The 18,797-nt window shown below is 37.7% G+C and overlaps 1 protein-coding gene across 1 annotated transcript in view; it reads left to right on the top strand.

Annotated features, from left to right (window-relative positions):
• SEMA3A (semaphorin 3A) overlaps positions 1-18,797 on the top strand; it is a 161,891-nt gene that overhangs the window by 34,364 nt on the left and 108,730 nt on the right. The window contains exons 2-3 of the mRNA XM_062491661.1: positions 14,867-15,024; positions 17,621-17,683. Of these exons, the coding sequence (XP_062347645.1) occupies positions 14,867-15,024; positions 17,621-17,683 (221 nt within the window). The remainder of the gene's footprint in view (positions 1-14,866; positions 15,025-17,620; positions 17,684-18,797) is intronic.

Genomic DNA, 18,797 nt, shown 5'->3' with positions numbered 1-18,797 from the left:
AACTATACCATTGCATCAGTTTATTCCAAATTTAACCAAAACCTTGCAAGACGATAAGAAGTTTTAGACATGTTTAGTACATTTCACTTAAAGTGTTTAAGTTATATCCACATCTGCTGTAAGTTAATTTGGGTGTACTAAAAGCAATAAAGCAATAGAGCAATCAGTTTCTAGTCTGCTGAAATGTGTCTTTAGAACTTATTTAGAACTACCCAGTGCTACTTTAATTTGGAAACACTGAATACAAGTCCTGTTCAATTTTAGGTGAACTATAACTTCAATTTTTAATTTTCCCCCCTTCCCCCCCCCAAATCTCTGGAGTGTACCATTAACCACAATGTGTTAGTATATGAGCATCAAGGAAAAATGTGAGTTCTCCTTTAACTTTCAGCAGGGATTTTGTGTGAATGTTCCGCATCTGTCAACAGTGAGTCATGGTATCTTGGATCAATGTGGGCATTTGGAAGCCTGTGTGGCAGTTGACATACACATGCACTTGAATATTGCACCCAAAGGAGCGTTCTTTTGGAGGGAAATTAGTAGAGTAACCAGTGGAGCTGCCGAGAATGAATAATATCATTGGGTCTGGAAGGGGAACTGGAAAGTTCCCTGCCTTTTCCCCCACAACATTCCAAGTTTTAACGCACCCTTTACATGAACCAAACTTACACTAAGGCTACACAGTGTGTGTAAGAAATTAATTAAATTCACATTGTGCTAGTGTGGCAGTATGGTGCCAGTGGACAATGTTTCCTAAATCCAGGTGAAAAATGGCCCTGCTTCAAAAGCACATGAAGTGCAAATAAATGCAGACTGTGGAAAAACAAACTAGGTTAAAATTTGCAGTCCATTTTGAAAAAATTGTTACATTTTGATAATTCTCATTTTACATAGTGAAGATAAGAAGGCAAACCCTGCTTTCCATTTCAGTGTTCCTGGACCATTTCACTGATACCCTCAGTCTACAGATCATTCTCTAAAGGTTTCTGTTCTGACAGGGACACAAAGTAAATGATACGAATGTGATTGCTGATTTCTGTTCTGGTAAGAAATGTGCAGTTCTCATGACTTGAGCAAAAATGATATAATGATTCTCATTTATATTCCACTGGAGCTTCAGAAGTAAAAACTTCCATTATTTTTTCTTTCCTGTTGCTAACACTGAGGATAATGATGCCATTGTATTGATGCAAGAAGAGCTACCATTTATTTAGACTGATGAAGCACCTTGGATCAGTGGTGTAGACTAGATCACACTTCTACTAGTTGAGAGAGAGGGGAAAAAAATAAAACTTCTGGGAAAAGGTGGATATTTAGCATGGCAGGCAGCCACACCAGTTTTTTCCCTCTCCCCTTCAAGGTGATTTTGTTGAACGTAACATTACTTGGTTTTTGTTACTTTTGGAACGGTATTTTCATTTTTTCAGTTCTAATTTGTGTGCTTGTCACCTCCCTCTTACTGACACTTGCTGCAGAAGGTGGGAGGAGATGTGGCTGGACATGCTGCAGTTGGGCCATGTCATCTGAGAGCGGCCACCAGGAACCTGCTATGAGCCAGTTCAGGTGGGACTGGCCAAGTGGTCTTGGAGTCAAAACTTTGTAAAGTTACTTTCAGCTCTCTTTGGATCCCCTTCTGAGGCTGCTCTAAATAGAGGCTGATGTACCACATGATTTGTTGTTCAAATAAATCCAACTGTATTTACATTGACATGTCTTTGAGCAAGTGAACCTGTGCTCTGAGGTCAAGTACCCTGAAGTTGGATCCAAACCTCATTGTGCATTAAGCACAGCCAGACAGGAGGTGCTACCTGAGTGCTGTTGATAATCCTCTCACTTTTCCACCTCTACTGGAAACTGCTGATGGGTCTTTCTGAAGTTCACTTAAAAGATTGAATATAGACAAATTACTTCAAAACAAAACATATTTAGAAGGAACTAGGGGTTGAAATGCTGTTACAGAAACTGAATTCGGTCAATGTGAAATAATGCTGTTTGCAGATATTTCCACTCACCCAGGGAGGCCCCAAAGGCTTTGAGGAGGGGAGATGGAGTGGGAAGGAGGAAGGGTGAGGGAGGCACCATGACCAGCTGAGAAGGCAGTCACAGCAGTCATTTTGCTGAATTAGATTTCAAGTTTTGCATCTTTGTTTTCCTTGTCAAAACTCAGGTCATGCCTGCACTTTTATCCACACACAATTAGGAGGGGAAATATATTGTCTCCAGCCACAGCCAAAGCAAACACATAATATGGTATTTCCATAACCAGGGTTCTCCATAGAAGAAGATAGCAGGGATAGGTCAATCAGAGAGTGAGAGTTCCCCAGAATACTCTCTACATTTTCTACAATTTGAATTTCTGGAACTTGGTGAGCAAGATTCTGTGTCTCTAAATTTAACAGCCTCTTGTAGATTTCTCTTCTTTGTTTTTGCCACTTTGCCCCTTGAAACCATAATCAATTTTACCATTTAAAACCGCCCATGTCAAGAATTTCTACAATGTAACTGTGTAGTGGGTGAAGTGCATTAAGACAAATTTTGGGTAGTTTTAAAACTAGATAAAGCTCTTCATGCTATAGTTTCTTGGTGTTATTAGCATTACAGTTGCAAATTTGCTTCTATGTAGTAAAATTGTTGGTAGAAATGCATTCCTCCCAGCCCCTTTAGAGTATGCTCAGAATCCAAAAAATGAATGTAAGAATTTTATGTAAGGTTAATTTCCATTTTGAATGTAGCAGTTAATTATAAATTTCTTGTTTCTTATTTGAGTGTGTAATCATTATAAAAATAGGGAAAGTAGCTCTAGTTAGGTTTGTGTAACTTGAAAGACATTTAAAATTTTGATTGATAGAGCAGTATCAGGCATGAGAGAATTCACTTTGATTTGAGAAATGGGGGGTTTGCTGCTGAATCATTAATTATTATGTTTATCACATTTGGATGGAAAGGAAAAACTGGAAATTATTTTTTGATGCACAGATGATTGTGGATGCAACTGGAAACATTTGATAAGTAATGTTTACTAATTTGTTCTAATAAACAGTAAATATATTACACACATTGCAGAACCACTGCAATCAGAATCTTTTATCCATGGTGTAAGTCCATGGATTTTCATTAGGATGATTTAAGAGCAAAATTGTGCATTATCATTTTATTTTGGTATGGAAGTCCATGCAAAGGAGGGTCAGGGGTTAGAAGTCCCTGCTGTATTTTGCTGCAATTAAATTGCACAGCAGAGCTGTGTGTTTCTGTATGTGAGCTACACAGGCTGCTTAACTGGAGTTGTTACTTTCAGCCCCTTTCTGAAACTCATCCAAAACCTCACTTACAGATTAGAAGAAACAAGAAGAGAGAAGGATGTAAATCCAAGCATGAATTTTACTCATCCATTCTATTAATATTAAAAGACAATTCCTCAAAGTGCTGGATATGTGATCCAAGTGAAGGGTGGAACCATTCTTGGAAAAACAAAATTTTAACAGAAGGAGTGTTGATAGCTCTGTCTGAAATTAAGAATATGAGGTCACTGATATGTACCCGTATACGAAAAACTGGACACAGTCCATATAAGCCAGCTGCTATATAAATTATAATGATTATAATGATTTACCTACTAGCAGGACTAACCCAAAGCCCTTTTTGCATCTTATTAATTAGAGGACTTTGAAGAGTTGTTACACAGATAGAGACAAGAGTTTCACACATGATTTTCAAGCATAAAAAGACCTTTTTTTGAAGCAGGTCAGATGCGTTTTCCATCACAAGTCTGCTGAAAACACAAGTGTTACTTATTCTATTTTGCAGTTTTGCAGATGCAACTAAATTTCCAGGGAAGGTTCCTAATCCTATTGTTCATATTAAATAAATCTCCTTAGTAAACAATTTGTGCAGGTTTATATTGTCAGTTCAGTAATAAAAATAAAATACATCAGAGAAAGCAGAGAAGGCAACTTTATAGAAGCATAGAATGGTTTGTGTTGAAAGGGACCTCATAGGTCATCTAGTTCCAAGAGTATGGGACACCTTGCCATGAGCAGAAACAACTTGCACTAGACCAGATTGCTCAAACCCCCATCCAACATGGCCTTGAACTGTTTCAGGCATGGGTCATCCCCATCTTCTCTGAGCAACCTGGGCCTGTGTCTTACCACCTTCATAGCAAAGAATTTCTTGCTCCTATCAAATCTGTACCTGCCTTCCATCAGTTTAGGCCTTGTTTAATTTCAGATCAAATCTACCTCTGCTGGATTTCCTCCATCCCAGTGTTTGAAGCTGTAGAGCCACTCTCCCTTGCAGCCTGTTATGCCAGTGAAAGCACTGATACTCTCACTGATGGCTCAACCTCTGCAGGTCACCCTCATTCTTCTCGTGTCTCAATTTTGACATCTAAATCCTTTACAGACCTACCCCATTAGTTTTTCCAAGAGTCAATGGTAACTTGCTTGTCAAACAACAAAGTTACACTTGAAAATAAAACCACTAATCTTTTTTAAAAATTCCTCTGATATCCCTATGAAACTTAACAGTTCATATTTGCTAGTTCTTCTAAATGAGCTAATTTATTTTTGAAGTACATTGATTTAGTACCTGAAAGCAGGATTTCTTTACAAGTTAAAAATACTTTAATACTTTTGCCCTGGGAAAGGGATACACTTGCATGAGGAAGGGTATTATCATAACTGCAACTCTAGTACACATATGGACATTGTTGTTACTTTTGACTCCTAATAGTTCATGGTGTGTAAATCACAAAGACACTGATTGGATTTTTGACTTTGAGGTTCAATTGTTAGGAGGTTCCCTTTTCAGAAAGGAATTGTCTAAAACACCATTGTATTTAAGTAGTTTTTTACATAATAGTCCTCAAACTTCATGACAGCTTCTGGCATTATTCAGTTTTTCTCTCATTGAATTTTTACTCAGAAATAATGATTCTTTGGAAGATGAACCGACTTTAATGATAATTAAAAAATAAACTTAAAACTTCTTAAATTGTACTTGTAAAAGATTCATCGTGTAGACATTTTGTCCTTGCATTGTGTATCTCTGACTTCTATTGTCATGATTATGACAAAATATAATCATGTCTTTTGAGCTAACTTCAAAATAGCTTGCCTGAGTGTTATAGTTTGGGTTTGCCAATTTTTAATAAATTTACCTTTTGTTGTGAAATGGAATTAGGAGTAATAGCAAAGCAGGCTTAAAACTTAACAGGGGATAAAGAAAAACTTTATTAATAACACAAGGAAAAATAATAATAAATTCAGTGCAGATCTTCAGACCAGTCCCTTCCTCTTTTTCATATCGTAACAACATACAGAGACACTTCAGTCAATTCCTTGCTTAAATAATCTTTTTCAGTTCACTTTATGGAGAGGAGGTTCTTCTTGTTTTGCTAGAAGGATCTTTTTCAAGAGAGGAAATAATCAGTTCTCTCCTGACTCCACTTTTTTCCACGAATAACAGTCATCCAGGATCTGGAATCATGAAGCTCCTCACACCTTCACAGCCTTCCCAGAGCTGTGCTTGTGGACCATGTTAAAGTCATGGGGTATTACTTTTAAGGATGAGCTACTCAAAGGCAAAAGTTCTCTTCAACTCACTTCTCTCTGTTCATACTGCATTCCCAGGAACAGAGATCCCCCTTTTTCCCTCAGGGCAAAGGATTCTTCAAACACTTTACACCACACCCCACCCCATCATGTCTTTCCCCATGGTTTAAAGGAATTTTTTTAGTGTAGTACAGTCTACCCCTATAACTTACAAAAAAGATTTTTTCAGCCAACCTTCATGGCATCCCCTCATTCTTCTTCCATCTAGAAACTTAGCTTTTACTTCATTGACTTTGGTGTATACTGTCTGTTCTTCCTCTCACCCAAGGAAAGATGGAAAGTCTGTAAGTCTTATCTGAGCATTGGAAAAGTTAAAATCTTACACAGAAGTTGCAGGAGTTGGACCAGGTCAAGCTGGAGCTGTGTCAGGATCTCAGGGGCAGGACGAGAGCTGCAGAGTCCATGCAGAGGAGAAATGGGTGCCAAGGCCGTGTGTCCATGGCTTTCCCCCGGCGCTGCCCGCCCCCAGCTCCAGCCGCAGCCCGGGGGTTCTCCCTCTGCCCTGCCCAGCACACAAAGCCCTGGGGGCTCTCCCGAACCGGGCCCGGCTGCCTCCCCCCAGCCCGTGAGGGCGGCCGGGCGGGCTCGGCCACCCCAGGGCTGCTCCGAGCCGGGGCAGGGCAGGGCAGGGCCCCCCGAGCCACGGACACACCGGGAAAAGGGCCAGGATCTCAGCAATGGGCTCGGCTTCTTTTGGTTATCGGGGCTCCTGGTTGGAAACGGGGCCCGGCAGCTCCCGAGCCCAGCCTTGCCTGGTCCCACATGAGAGGGGCCCGGGCCAGGCCGGTGTTACCTTGTAAGAGGATGGAAATGAAAGAGGTTTTTCCTGGCGTTTACTTGCTTCAAATGTGATTCATGGAGCGAATTGACTTTTCCAATTGGCTTCTCAGGCTGTCAACAACTAAACCAGCCTCCAATTGGTCCCATCAATCCACAGAGGATGTTCTCTTGGAGAAAAACTTCCTAGTACAACCCCCCCACCCCCCAGGTAATTTCAAGGTAAAACCAGCACACTGAGAAAACATCCTAATAATTCAACATGCAGCTTCACTGAGTAGCAATTAGATGAAGAGCAAAATCAATTAATCTTTGCTGGCTTCTTGGCTGGTGTTGTTGGACACTGTGAATACAAAAGTGAGTTTCAGGGTAACTCGGGTGCATTTACACTGCAGTATGGTCAATGCCTGGAGCACGTACCTGTGCCTATAGAGAGCAGCAGCTCTTTTCCTGCCTTGCTTTTGTTCTGGCACAAAAAGCTCATGAACTGGAAATCTGTGTCTTGCTTTATTTGGGAACAGTCAGTAAGTAAGAATTGTGGTCCATGCTATACTTGGACCCTGCATGTAGCTCAACCATGCAGAGGATGGGTTGTGACAGTCTTCCCACCTCATTCCTGCTTGGCCAAATTAAATACATCCCAGCTCTGGCAAAACAACTGTCTCTGTGTTAGTCCCTGCAAAGGTGTTTGTGCCTCTGCAATAATGATATTTAATGAGCCAAGGCCAGTACTTTCTATAGATAAGGTAATCAACTCCTTGAAGTTACAACTAACCACAATTTTACTTAATTGATAACCAGTACCAGTTCTGCTTGCTGGAGACTAACTTCATAGAAGTATCATAGAGAGAGGTGAAAATTTGATTCACTTCTAACTAGATCTGATAACCAAGTTATTTAATTAATAGGATTTAGCTTAGGATTTCGCTGGCTGTTTACCTGTGCTAGCTCAGATGGTGCAATTTAAGGTCACACAGTGGCACATTGGGCTAACCAAACTCAGAGGGCTGAGTTAGTATGTCTGCAGCGTTTTTAGTATTTGTGTTAGCTCAAATACTGTTTGTAACCTTTGTTTTAATCTGTTTTACTATTTGTAAACTTTGCATTCGATCATTATTTTGCTGTACTATTGCCACATTTTAGAGAACCTTCATAGTTGTAGATCGCCTTAAGAACTGGGTGCTCATTAGTATGATGCATCACTTTAATTATTTCTCATGAGCAGTTCTTATACCAGCACAAGTGTGAAGTAGCAAAGATGTTACATACTCAAATCTCAAGAGAGATGAATTTTCTCTTAGACAGGCAACATCTTAGTAAAACCAGATTATGGTCTCCTTTTGCCATCATGTATTCCTATCTGATGCATCACACACACACAGAAAAATGCTCTAGGTAGTATGGGTAGTGGAAGTCTGTGATTTTGTAACAATGTTGGGCTTAAATACTTGTGAAGTTCATGGTTAAATGTGTGCCATAACCTTTCTCACAAAGCCAAATTCATAATATGAGATGTTACAATAATTTTACAAATGTATGAGATCAAGCTTTACAAGTCTTTGTTTAGCTCATAGGTTAATATTTCTCATGTTTTATAAGAAAACAGCTCAGCAATAGGGATAATCTGGATTCACTTTCAGAGACCTAAAGGGCAAATAATACAAATAATAAAGGGAAAACAGGTTGGTTTTAAAAATCTAAATGTTTTATATCTTTGAAATATCATGTGACCCTTTCAATTACTCAAACCAAAAACACTTTAAGGGCTGTCATGTAGCTAAATAGTGCTGACATTAATGAGCTAAAATCTTCTCTCAGTTTTACAGTATAAAAAACATATGCATCAGTATTTTGAAGTCAAAAGATTCCATGCTTATACTGGTGCAACTGAAAGAAAACATGGGTGTAACATTCCTCCTTCCAGGTATCTGGTTTTAATCAAACTATACTCCTGGCCCTCAAGTTTTCTTTGCTGCAGTGGAAGGTAGGCAGGAGTGTTTCATTTGAAATGCTTGTTTTTTATCAAGATTGCACAAAAATCTGTATATCTTGTCCTAGCTACCTCTAACTGAAAAATTGTAATAGTTCTCTGAACTGTGTTTCTCAACTATGTCTTCTCTCAGAAGCAAAAGTTTTGCTCAAAAACAAGTACTTTACTGTGTTTTTCTCCTTTTAGCAGAGTTCAGTGAAACCAGGTGGTTGGCAACTGTTCCAATAAGGTAGTTGAAGAGGATGAAAGCTAGGACTGATTGAACAGCTGTGAGGGGCTCTGTTCCAATTGTATTTTGATTACTGATAAGATAACCTTCCCTTTTTTCCCAGTGATTTATCTCATTCAAATTACAATAACACTGAATTGCCATCAACAACAAATGCTGTGTAGTTTCAAGTTTCTGTGACTAGTGTAGCAAAAACCCAAAGGTGCTGATTACAAGTTTTCATGTTACATTTCTAAAAATGGATAAATCACTTATTGCACTATGTGATCTCATATACTCCATAAGCCTGTTTTGTGTTTCATTTGAGATAAAACTGATCACTTTCTGGTATTTCCAAGCAGCATAATTCTAAAATTATCTGAAAGCATAAGTTGTTGGGTTTTGGGTTTTTTTTTTGGAGGGGAGGTTGTTGATAATTTGTATGTCTCTTTATTCTTCTGCGCCTAATATGATATCAAAGACTTACTGGTGAAAAGAGTTTGGAGATATTGGAACAGTTTGAATATGACTGAAAGCCAAATAATCTCACCAGTTAAATTAAAAGATGTAACAAAACAAATGTTTCTGCAATTATGTCCCGTTCCCTCCCCCACCCCCTTTTCAGGTGAAATGCTAAAAGGACAAAAAATAAAGGTTAATTAATTTTCCTTGTTTTGTTTCATTATAGAAGTTTGAATTATACCACAGACTGTTAGCAAGTTATTTTTAATTAGGATGGGTGACTGAACCATCCTCCTCACTAAGGGCTAGATCCTAAGGTCCCAGTGATGTCTGAGGTGTCAATGAAAGAAAATAATTGTGGCAAAAAGTAGTTAAACCCTGGATGGGGGTAAAGGAGTTGCTATTCTTCAGGCTATTGGCCATTTTACTAAGCATTATACCTTGCATGGGGTCGAACTAACCTGATTTCAGATTAGTGTTTCCCATTGTATTTGGAAATACTCCATTGAAGTATCTCACTGTTTGACAAGGCCGTTGTCATGTCTGGGTGGGGACTGGACTCCCAACAAGTACAGTGCCTGTTCCATGCTTATATTGCTGGTTTTGCCACATAGCTCTGCTGGCTCATGGCTTTGAGGAATTTCTCTTGATTTCCTGCCAGTCCCTGCCTTTTCCATAACTGTTTGACTGGGGCAGAAGTCACCATCTGCACTCATAGCAATGAAATGGGGAAGCTACAGGAGAAGCTGGAAGTTAAAATACCCACTCCTTTCCTTGCCTGTATCTAAGAATTCAGCAAATAATTACTCAAAGAGTAATGACTAATTTACACCTGGGATTATTTAGAAAAAGATACACATGCTGATACACCGAACAGGCACAATATGCATCTGTGTAAGCAAGAAATGCATGTGCAAACATGCAGCCACCTGATCCTCTGTAGCCAAAGTAGAGGCCTGGCGAGAGAAAAAGGAAATGTTCTAGCATGACGTTGTGGGAGGCACTGCTCACAGTTCGGCAGAATCCCTGTTTGATGGCATAATGGCATTGACTCATCTTTTATCTACTGCTGGGAGACCTACAGCGAGATCTTATCGCTGCTGGCAGAGGAACGCAGGTCGAGAGTTTTGTGCAACCAGCAACCCACTCATTGGCTTGGGGAGCGTGTTGTGACGAGCAGCACTGCCTGTATGAGCCAGTCACTGTGCAGAGTCACCAGGAATAGGACAGGGCCAGATCTGAACCCTGCTGAGGGAACTAGGAAACCTTCCCCCTGGTTTTTAGAGAAATTGATGTGCCCTTTTGACCCTTATCAACAAAAACAGTCTTGGTGTGTGTCATTGTGAAGTCTATTACAGGGATGTAGGCCAAAGCCCACAAATTTTCTAAGTTGTTACACAAACTCCCTCTTGCTAAAAAGATTAAAGATAGTTTGCCTGCTAGTAGATAAGTGAAAAATAAGATGGTTTTCTTTTGTTATGTTCTCCTCCTGACAAACTCCGCTGAGGGATCACAGACATAAAACAAGATTTACAGTGGAATACATGGATAAAGCAAACTTCAGGATCTGCAAGACTTTATTCATCTCAGCTATAGCTGTGGTTTTCTGGCTTCTTCTTAAATAAGGAAGTGTGATAAAAATAAACCAAATCTACATTCCTTGCACATGCATATCTCCATGGATTTCACAGCAGGAATTTGGCCCTCTGTGTGTATATATACTATTAAGTTACAATTCCATTAGCAAATTAAATAACCACATATTAAAATGAAGGCAAGAGTTGGGGACTGGTTTTCTTCTGTAAATTTTCCAACTCTGTCTGGCAAAGTGAATGTTCTGACACAAGTCAGACTGGATCAACAGACACATCAGTTAATAGAAGCCCATGCAGGGTCTACAGAAAAGCACACTGAAAAAGGTCAAATACTTCAAGCTTGGACACTGGCAGAGAAAGGAGACTAAGATGGAGCAAGTAAGTCAGGAATGTTAATTAAAGCTAGTTGAAGTGGTTATTAGGGGCATCTAGCCCACAAACCCTGAGAAATTCAACCTCCGTCTTGTTTCAGCGATCATCACATTCATTATATTATGATTCATTTTAAGATATGGTGCATTTGAAACACAGGGTTTGGGTCTCCCGAAACACTTAATAAAAGTGGGAATGAAGCAGCAATAGCAAAAGCAATGACATCTCTTTTACCTTCAAAATACTACCACCCATTTTAAATCTACCTCATACAGCATTTCATAGTTACAGTGTGCAGTGGTTAGCTGTATAGGTCTCATTCATTCCTGTTCAAAGCTACAGACGTGACTTCAGCTGAGGATGTGTCAAAAGGAAATGAAAAAATTATCTCAGGGCAATTACTGAGGAAATTCTCTGGAAAATTACTGAAAAAACAGTGGAGTAATATTAAATCTTTGCAATAAAAATAACTGCATAGATCACAGAGGAAGTAAAAATAAAAACAAAACAAAACAAAAAACTTTAAGAACACAGGCACAGGTCATGGCTAGGCCAACATTTAATAATAAGGAAAAAAAGGGAAAATATTTAGGCTATGCTAGTAGACAGTATTAATTTCATTGGTTGATTGAATGCATTCATCATTTCCTCTTGTCATTACAATGCAATCTTTGTTGCAAATCTTGGTTTATGTTATCACTGATCATCCACAAACCTTGCCAGCATGAATGATCAACTCTTAGTAGAATTGATGAATGCCAGTGCCCTTCTGGGATTGAGCCCTGTCTTTGCTCTTTCTCTCTGCAATAGTCACTCATTGGATTCTGAAGACACTGGATAGTAAACACTTTAAAACTAATGAATTTGAGGAAGGGGAATACTTAATTAGCATTGATTGTGCAAATGCCATTGCTTTGCTCTTCAGCACCCTGTTCCATAATGGCCTGTAAAGCCACATTCATCACTGAATGAATACATATATGTTAGAATAAACAGCAGAGGAACTGCAAAAATATTTAAGATTTCACTTCCTACTTGTGATGTAGCTCAAACCTACTTAAATTAGTAGTGATTGAGAGTCATTAACACACAAATGACATTTTTCTCCTCAGCCCATACTCTCAACCTGATTCCTGACAGCGAGAAACCTGATGTCACATGATTTAAAATACACTGCTTGGAGCATGTCTAGGCATACTCTTTTGGGCAACGTGACCCTGGAAATCCAGTTGTCCTCTGAAAAAGTCAGTAATGTGACAATATGACACATACTGAATTGAAAGAAGAAATATCCCATTCTTTGAGAAGGCAATAGAATTTAGTTTGACTTTGACTTTAAATTGCATGTTCATAAAAAATCCAACAGTGTTTGTGTTGCATGCTCTGAAAGTCACAGAAAATTAACAGAACAAAACCCTTTATATATTTCCCTGCACAGCCACACCTGGTCCTTTTAAGTTTTACTGTGGAGACTTAGGAACAATGAACATGATGATGTAATTTACTCTTGGCCATAATAAACCTTAGACTCCAATGCTCTGATCTCACATTTTTCATGAATATTAGAAAGAAAAGAAAATGTCAGTCACCATCAGTATATGTGAATACTTAGAACTGTGCATTAGCAAAATCATATAAGGCTTCTTTTAAGCCAAGTAGCTATGTGTCTAACTGATCTCATTTTCATTTTTATCAGTTTTACCTTTGTGTAATGTCGACTTCAGCAGACAATTGTCTTTACACTGCAGTCACAAAGGGCAGAATCATACATATACGAGTTCAAACCAACAAAGATGAAAAAATTACAAAGGTTTTTGACAGCTGTATTATAAGAAAAATGATCAGATACAGATGACAGCAGAGCATTTCTAGCCAAGAGAGAGTTTTAAGACAAGTTAAGCAATCAATCATCTACATCACTCACTATTCAGTGAGTCGACATTCAACATCTGAATCAGTCATTACAGAGTAAAGAGAATTAGTAAAGTCTCTTACAAAATGCAAATAAGTGAACTGGAGGACAATAGAGTCAAATTCTAGAACTTGGCAGGAAGCCATAAGAATTATTTTGACAAGTCTGCTTGAGGTAATTTGATTGTTACATTTAAAAGAAAAATAATTTTTTAAAAGTGAGCTTCAGTGTTGAGCAGTATAAGTTTGTGATATAAATGTACAGTTGTATTTAATGACCAAAAGTCTAGAATAAGGAACAAAATATGGTGTCTGGTCTGATGCTTTGCTACACTGCTACTATTAACTATTTTTGGTGGTATTAAGAGTTTTTCCAAATAAATACAAAGAATGCTAACACTAAAAGTTATCCCAAATGGTATGCAACTAACAATGTTTGTCTTCCTTGAGTATGTTGCCTACTAATGTTTTTGCAGAGTTTCAAACTGCTTCAAAATCCACCTGGTATAAGTGAACATCAAAAATAGGTTTAACATCTGCAGAGCTACAAAGCTGCAGGTGTGAAATTCTGTAAAATCCTAAGCATCACTATTACCTAGGTCCAAAAAAAATCCCCACCTAACATTTTCCTTGTTAATACAAAAAATAATGAGTTAGAAAGAAAGAAAATGAGTTGAAAATTAGGCAGAAACTTTTGTTTTAACAGTGGTTTCTCCTTGATTTCTGTCAGTATATGGTATGGAATAATGGTGGAAAATGGGAGTGATCTTACTGAAAACTGAAAAGCCATAGAAGGTAGCTGCACTGTTAGGTGAATCCTAGACATACAGGCATTTGACATGTGGTCTGAGAGGAGTTACATACATCTTTGGCTTGCACACGTGGCAGAATTGATGCAGACATTACATACCCGAAGCTCAGGCCACGCCCTCTGGCCATCAGCCCTCGGATGTTGATGTTTTCACTCCCTTTCTCGTCTGTCTTCAAGGCTCCATCAATGGAACTGCTCCTGCTCCTGCTCCTACAGCTGGATGTTTGCCTTCATAATTCACAAGATCACTCAGGGCTTGAACCATGTAGTATTTGTCCTCACCAGGAAACTTTCTTATTGGTGACTTACAAGTGGAGACATGCCTTTAAATTATAGAGATGGTTTGGTTTTGGTCCCAATATGAATATACATAGGCATAAAGAAAGCGCGTTCTCATGAATATTTATACTTTTATGGTCTATATTAATTTATGGTAAACATAGTTTTCAGAACAATGTATATGACTTTGTTAATGTTTGAATAGCCAAGATGATTCTGTGGATGCTTGTACTTAAAAAGATCCTGTCCATGGTAAATGAAAATGAAGAATATCAGAACTACAAAATAACCCTAGAGTTAAAAAAGAAGCAAGGTTACTTTCTCTAGTTAAATTCTTGTTCCCAGAAAGGGAACAACATGCTGCCTGTGTGAGAAAGTTCAGAATATAATACATTTAATAATAGGTGCTACATTTTATTTTATCTCATCAGCTAATCATTCTTATCCCTTTTCTCATAACTTACAGATCTTTATGAAATAGTTTCTTCTGCTGGAAATAGATTTTGTGTTTAAATGTGGTTATCGCCCAGGTATCCCTAAGTTTATCCTTGCAAATCTCATTGATTGCACAAAATTGAACTCTGACCGAGAGTTGATGAGCTACATGAATAGAATTTTGCTACCTAAAAACTAGGTTTTTAATTGATTTCACTGTTGTTTTGACCCCTTTGTAGAGCTGAATCTCGCAAGCAGTTTGGGTGCCTGAAATAAAAACATTCAGAGGCCCAGCATTCACTTGTTTCTACACCATAAGCACAAATTCTTAAAATGAGATCTGTATAAGTCAAAATACAAGTCTCTATTTCATTTGACCATATTAACAACAAAAGTATTACCTTTATCTTACAGAAATGTTGGAATCCAACAATATAATAAATTTCAATGGACTAGCTAATAGCTCCAGTTACCATACTTTTCTCTTGGACGAAGAACGTGGTCGGCTGTATGTTGGAGCAAAGGATCACATATTTTCTTTCAACCTGGTTAACATCAAGGAATATCAAAAGGTATGTTCATTCATGTTCTGTACAATGTAAATATGTACTTTGAATTTTAAAGACTTGTTATTACTCAGACTGTTGTGCACTGTTATGTAGTAAGTATTTGGATGTCAGGAATACTGTTACGACAAAAATATTTGCTGACTCTATGTAAAGAAATTTATAACAAGACTGTGACCTTTGACTATCTAATCTACAACATTTTTTTTTTCAGACTACAAAAAAGAAGTAAATGATAAGTGAATAATCCAGCTATTCCCCAAACAAGACATACTTTCATGGCAACTGCTATAAAAGCCAAGCATCTGTTATGACAGTTTAACCAGAAAGGCCTTACTGCTCTGTATTTGCCTGCAGATAAAAGGAGCTATTTGGGAGTCCAAGTTTTGATTTTTCTTCTTTAACCCAGAACTTGTAGGCACTCTGTTCTGCTGCTTTTGAACCAAAAAAGTTCTAGTATTAATAAAAGAGAAACAAGTCCGTAAAACATTGCTGTTCTTGATGGAGATTGTAATTTTCCAGTAAAAGTTGATGACTAATTAAAAGCTGTCAAGTAGTTTAGTGTCATTCTTCTGCTGGAGTGCAAATAAATAATTTTCTTTTATTTTATTAAGACAAAATGCTAAGAAGGTAAACAATGAGATAGAGGTTTGATTTGTTATAGTAATTATTTTGATGGCACATTTTAAAATCTCCCTTTTGTGAGCGATATATTGCTTCGATACCCAGGGATTATTTTTTTTTCTTAGTGTTCCTGACCTTTTGGCCGTTTGACTATTAGCTTCCTAAGATGATAGCAATAAATACCTTGTGTTTTCTGTTCAGAGAGAAGACAGGCTATTCATTTGTATTCTCTAAGGATAAGAGGATAAAAGGAAAAATGAGTATTTTCTTTTCTATTCTCTTTAGAGCAGCTATAAAGGAAACTAGCTATTTATTTGAATTCTCTGAGGGATCAATAGCTTAATGTGCAAAACATCTGGAATAATTAAAGGAAAGAAGGTGTTTCCATTGCAGAAAACAGCTCTGTAGAATGGGAGTGATTGTATTTTACATACTTATGTATCTTTTTAGAACACTATTTGACTTTATATACAAATATTAAAACATTAAATAAAGAATTGCTGTCAGTAACATGGAAATGTGTGTTAGCAACAGACATAGAGAATTTAGACTAGATTTAAGAATAGGCAAAAGACTTTACGAGTTTGGGGATCTGTTTATTATAGACAGGAGAGTCATGTAAGAAATTTCAATCAAAATTACAGTGCAGACAGTACTGCACTTGAGCTCAAACTGGACTGGTTGTTGCTTCTACTGTATAAGAAAACTCCTCAGGTTTCTGTCTAAAAGCTGATGGCAACATCAAAACTCAAAAAGCCAAATTTTTCAATGCACTTAAACCAGTTTTACTTAGTTGTCTTTTAAACCGAATTAGAGGAAAACATTTTACTGTGAAACTAGAGAAAAAAGAACATCCGGCTTGAAATACATCGGTTTGAAAAATACTGAGATTTTAGCCCAAAACTTGAACTAAACTTGAACCGGTCCTTTTGGGATATCTGAGAAGTTTGGTTAATGTTTTTCAACCTAGTAAATTTAAATTTTCACATCTCTGCACATTTTGAGTTGAGAATAGCAACAGGAAGTAGTGAGAATCCTCTGAGAGAGAATGTGCTCATAAAATTTTCAGCTTTATTTTATAGACTTATGATGTTCGATTGCTGTTTGGATTTCATTAAGAAAATTTTATATTTTAAAAATGGTGCCAACTGTATTTTCAAATATCATCAACAGCATTTCCTTTGGCCCCTTCACTCATCCAGATTCCATTTCTTTTTTATTATTATTTTGCCTTTTGCTTTCTATTAACAAACTATATTGAGCACCAAGACTATAATCCAGACTTAAGGCCATTCATATTGCATTATCTGAGGCTCCCAAATGAATAGCCTGGCATTTTATGGGAAGATCATGTTTTATTCTATATGTAATTCCTAAAAGCTTTTCGAAGAAACATGAATAATTGACTGTGAGGGTCTCTGGATTTTCTCTGTATGAGGTGAGATCCATTTTCTGTTAAGCAACCACTACAGAAAACTTAGGTTTAAGATTAGTTGTGTTAGGGTGGTTCTATAGGAACAGCATAAATATTTCTAGTTTGTTGGTGCGATACTCGTCAAATACCATGGATCCTTTTTTATTATTTAACTGAACTAGCAAAAGAGTGAACTAGTAGATACACAGAAGAGGCAAACACCTAATTTCTGATGTGAGATTGTATTTCCATTACATGAGATTTAAAGGATTAAAGGAACACTCAGTCAATGGAGAGTCAACCCTCTTATCGTTAGGACTGGAGATTCACAGCTGAAATTCACAATGCAGACTTCAAGACTATTTTTATTATGATGCCTATTATTCCTGCTTTTATTCCCAGTATTTCATTTCTTTGCTGTCAAATTTTAAGAAAGAAAAGGAAATAAGGAAAAGAATGGAGGGAAGATAAACTGGATAAGGGGATTCTCTAAGCATTTGGCCCGCAATTTGTGAATGCTGAAGCATGAAATAACACAATGTGATTTTTGTTTTATGTCTTTAGATTGTTTGGCCTGTATCACATTCCCGAAGGGATGAATGCAAGTGGGCTGGAAAAGATATTGTGGTAAGTACAAATCTTTTTAGCATTTTTTTTCCTTTTATAAAACATTGTAAATATTTTATTATGTCCTACTCTGTTAATTCTTAAAGTATTTTTCCTCCTCTGTAAGGTCACATGTCTGATCATAACTTCACTCTTGAGTTTTGTCAGTGATTTTATATTTTGTCTTCATTACCAAGGGTTTCAATTTATAAATGGAAATCCTGCAAATGAAATAGAATTTGTATACCAAAGGAAAAAAAAATCAGTAAGAAAGAAGAAATATCAGAATGAGAAACATTAACTCTTGCATACTCCTCTACTGATGAGGAGGTACATCATGCTCTGACACATTTTTGCCCTGCTCCAGGTCCCAGTGCTCAAGGGAGTTCCATGAAGTGCTTTCTCTTTGTAGCATCTCTCTGGAGCCAGTGAGTTCCCCAGAGCCCTTTCCTGCATGGAATTCATAGCAATATTGAGGTCAAAGTGGTGTAAACATTCTGCATCCGTTTTGGTGCCTCAGGAAAGACACTGCTACACCAGGCATCATTTTCTGAACATTCTCCCTCTTTCCTTTGTACATCGTATTCCTTGTATTTATGAGGTAAGAGAGACATAGGCAGTAGCCCCCAAACAACAATCATTCCACACTGACAGTAACTGTCATTATAGGAACAGTGTGGGAAATAGGGCTGCAAAAGGGGGAAAACAGATAAAAAATGCATGCATGCAATAAGCCAAACAAATACTCGCACAGCAAAGCCAAATGGGAAATCATCGTGGTTGCCAAGGTATAAGTGAGAGTGGAACTTGGCCCCATGTGTGTATGCTATTGGCCTGATTTTCAGAGATGATTCTGTAAAATATTCATAATGCCAACTATATGCCTCTGGAGAGCTCCATTTGAATAATTTCCTAGGTCATAATAAAAATAGTCTCATCAGTCTTTACTTAGGCCATAGAGGACAGTTGTCTTCAAAAAATGCCATCTGGGAGCAGTAGAGGTAGATTGGGTAAAAAGTAGGAAATATGGGCTAAGCTAAATATGTGATGGGACAGCTGAAATGCCAGATACCTAGGCTATCTCATTACACAGAAATAATGCATTTAAAGTAATCCATGCTCATGTCCACAAATA

This window comes from Cinclus cinclus, chromosome 4, assembly GCF_963662255.1.
Source record: "Cinclus cinclus chromosome 4, bCinCin1.1, whole genome shotgun sequence".
NCBI lineage: Eukaryota > Metazoa > Chordata > Aves > Passeriformes > Cinclidae > Cinclus > Cinclus cinclus.
Note: the sequence above shows the minus strand (reverse complement) of the source record. Positions and strands in the feature narration are given on the sequence as shown.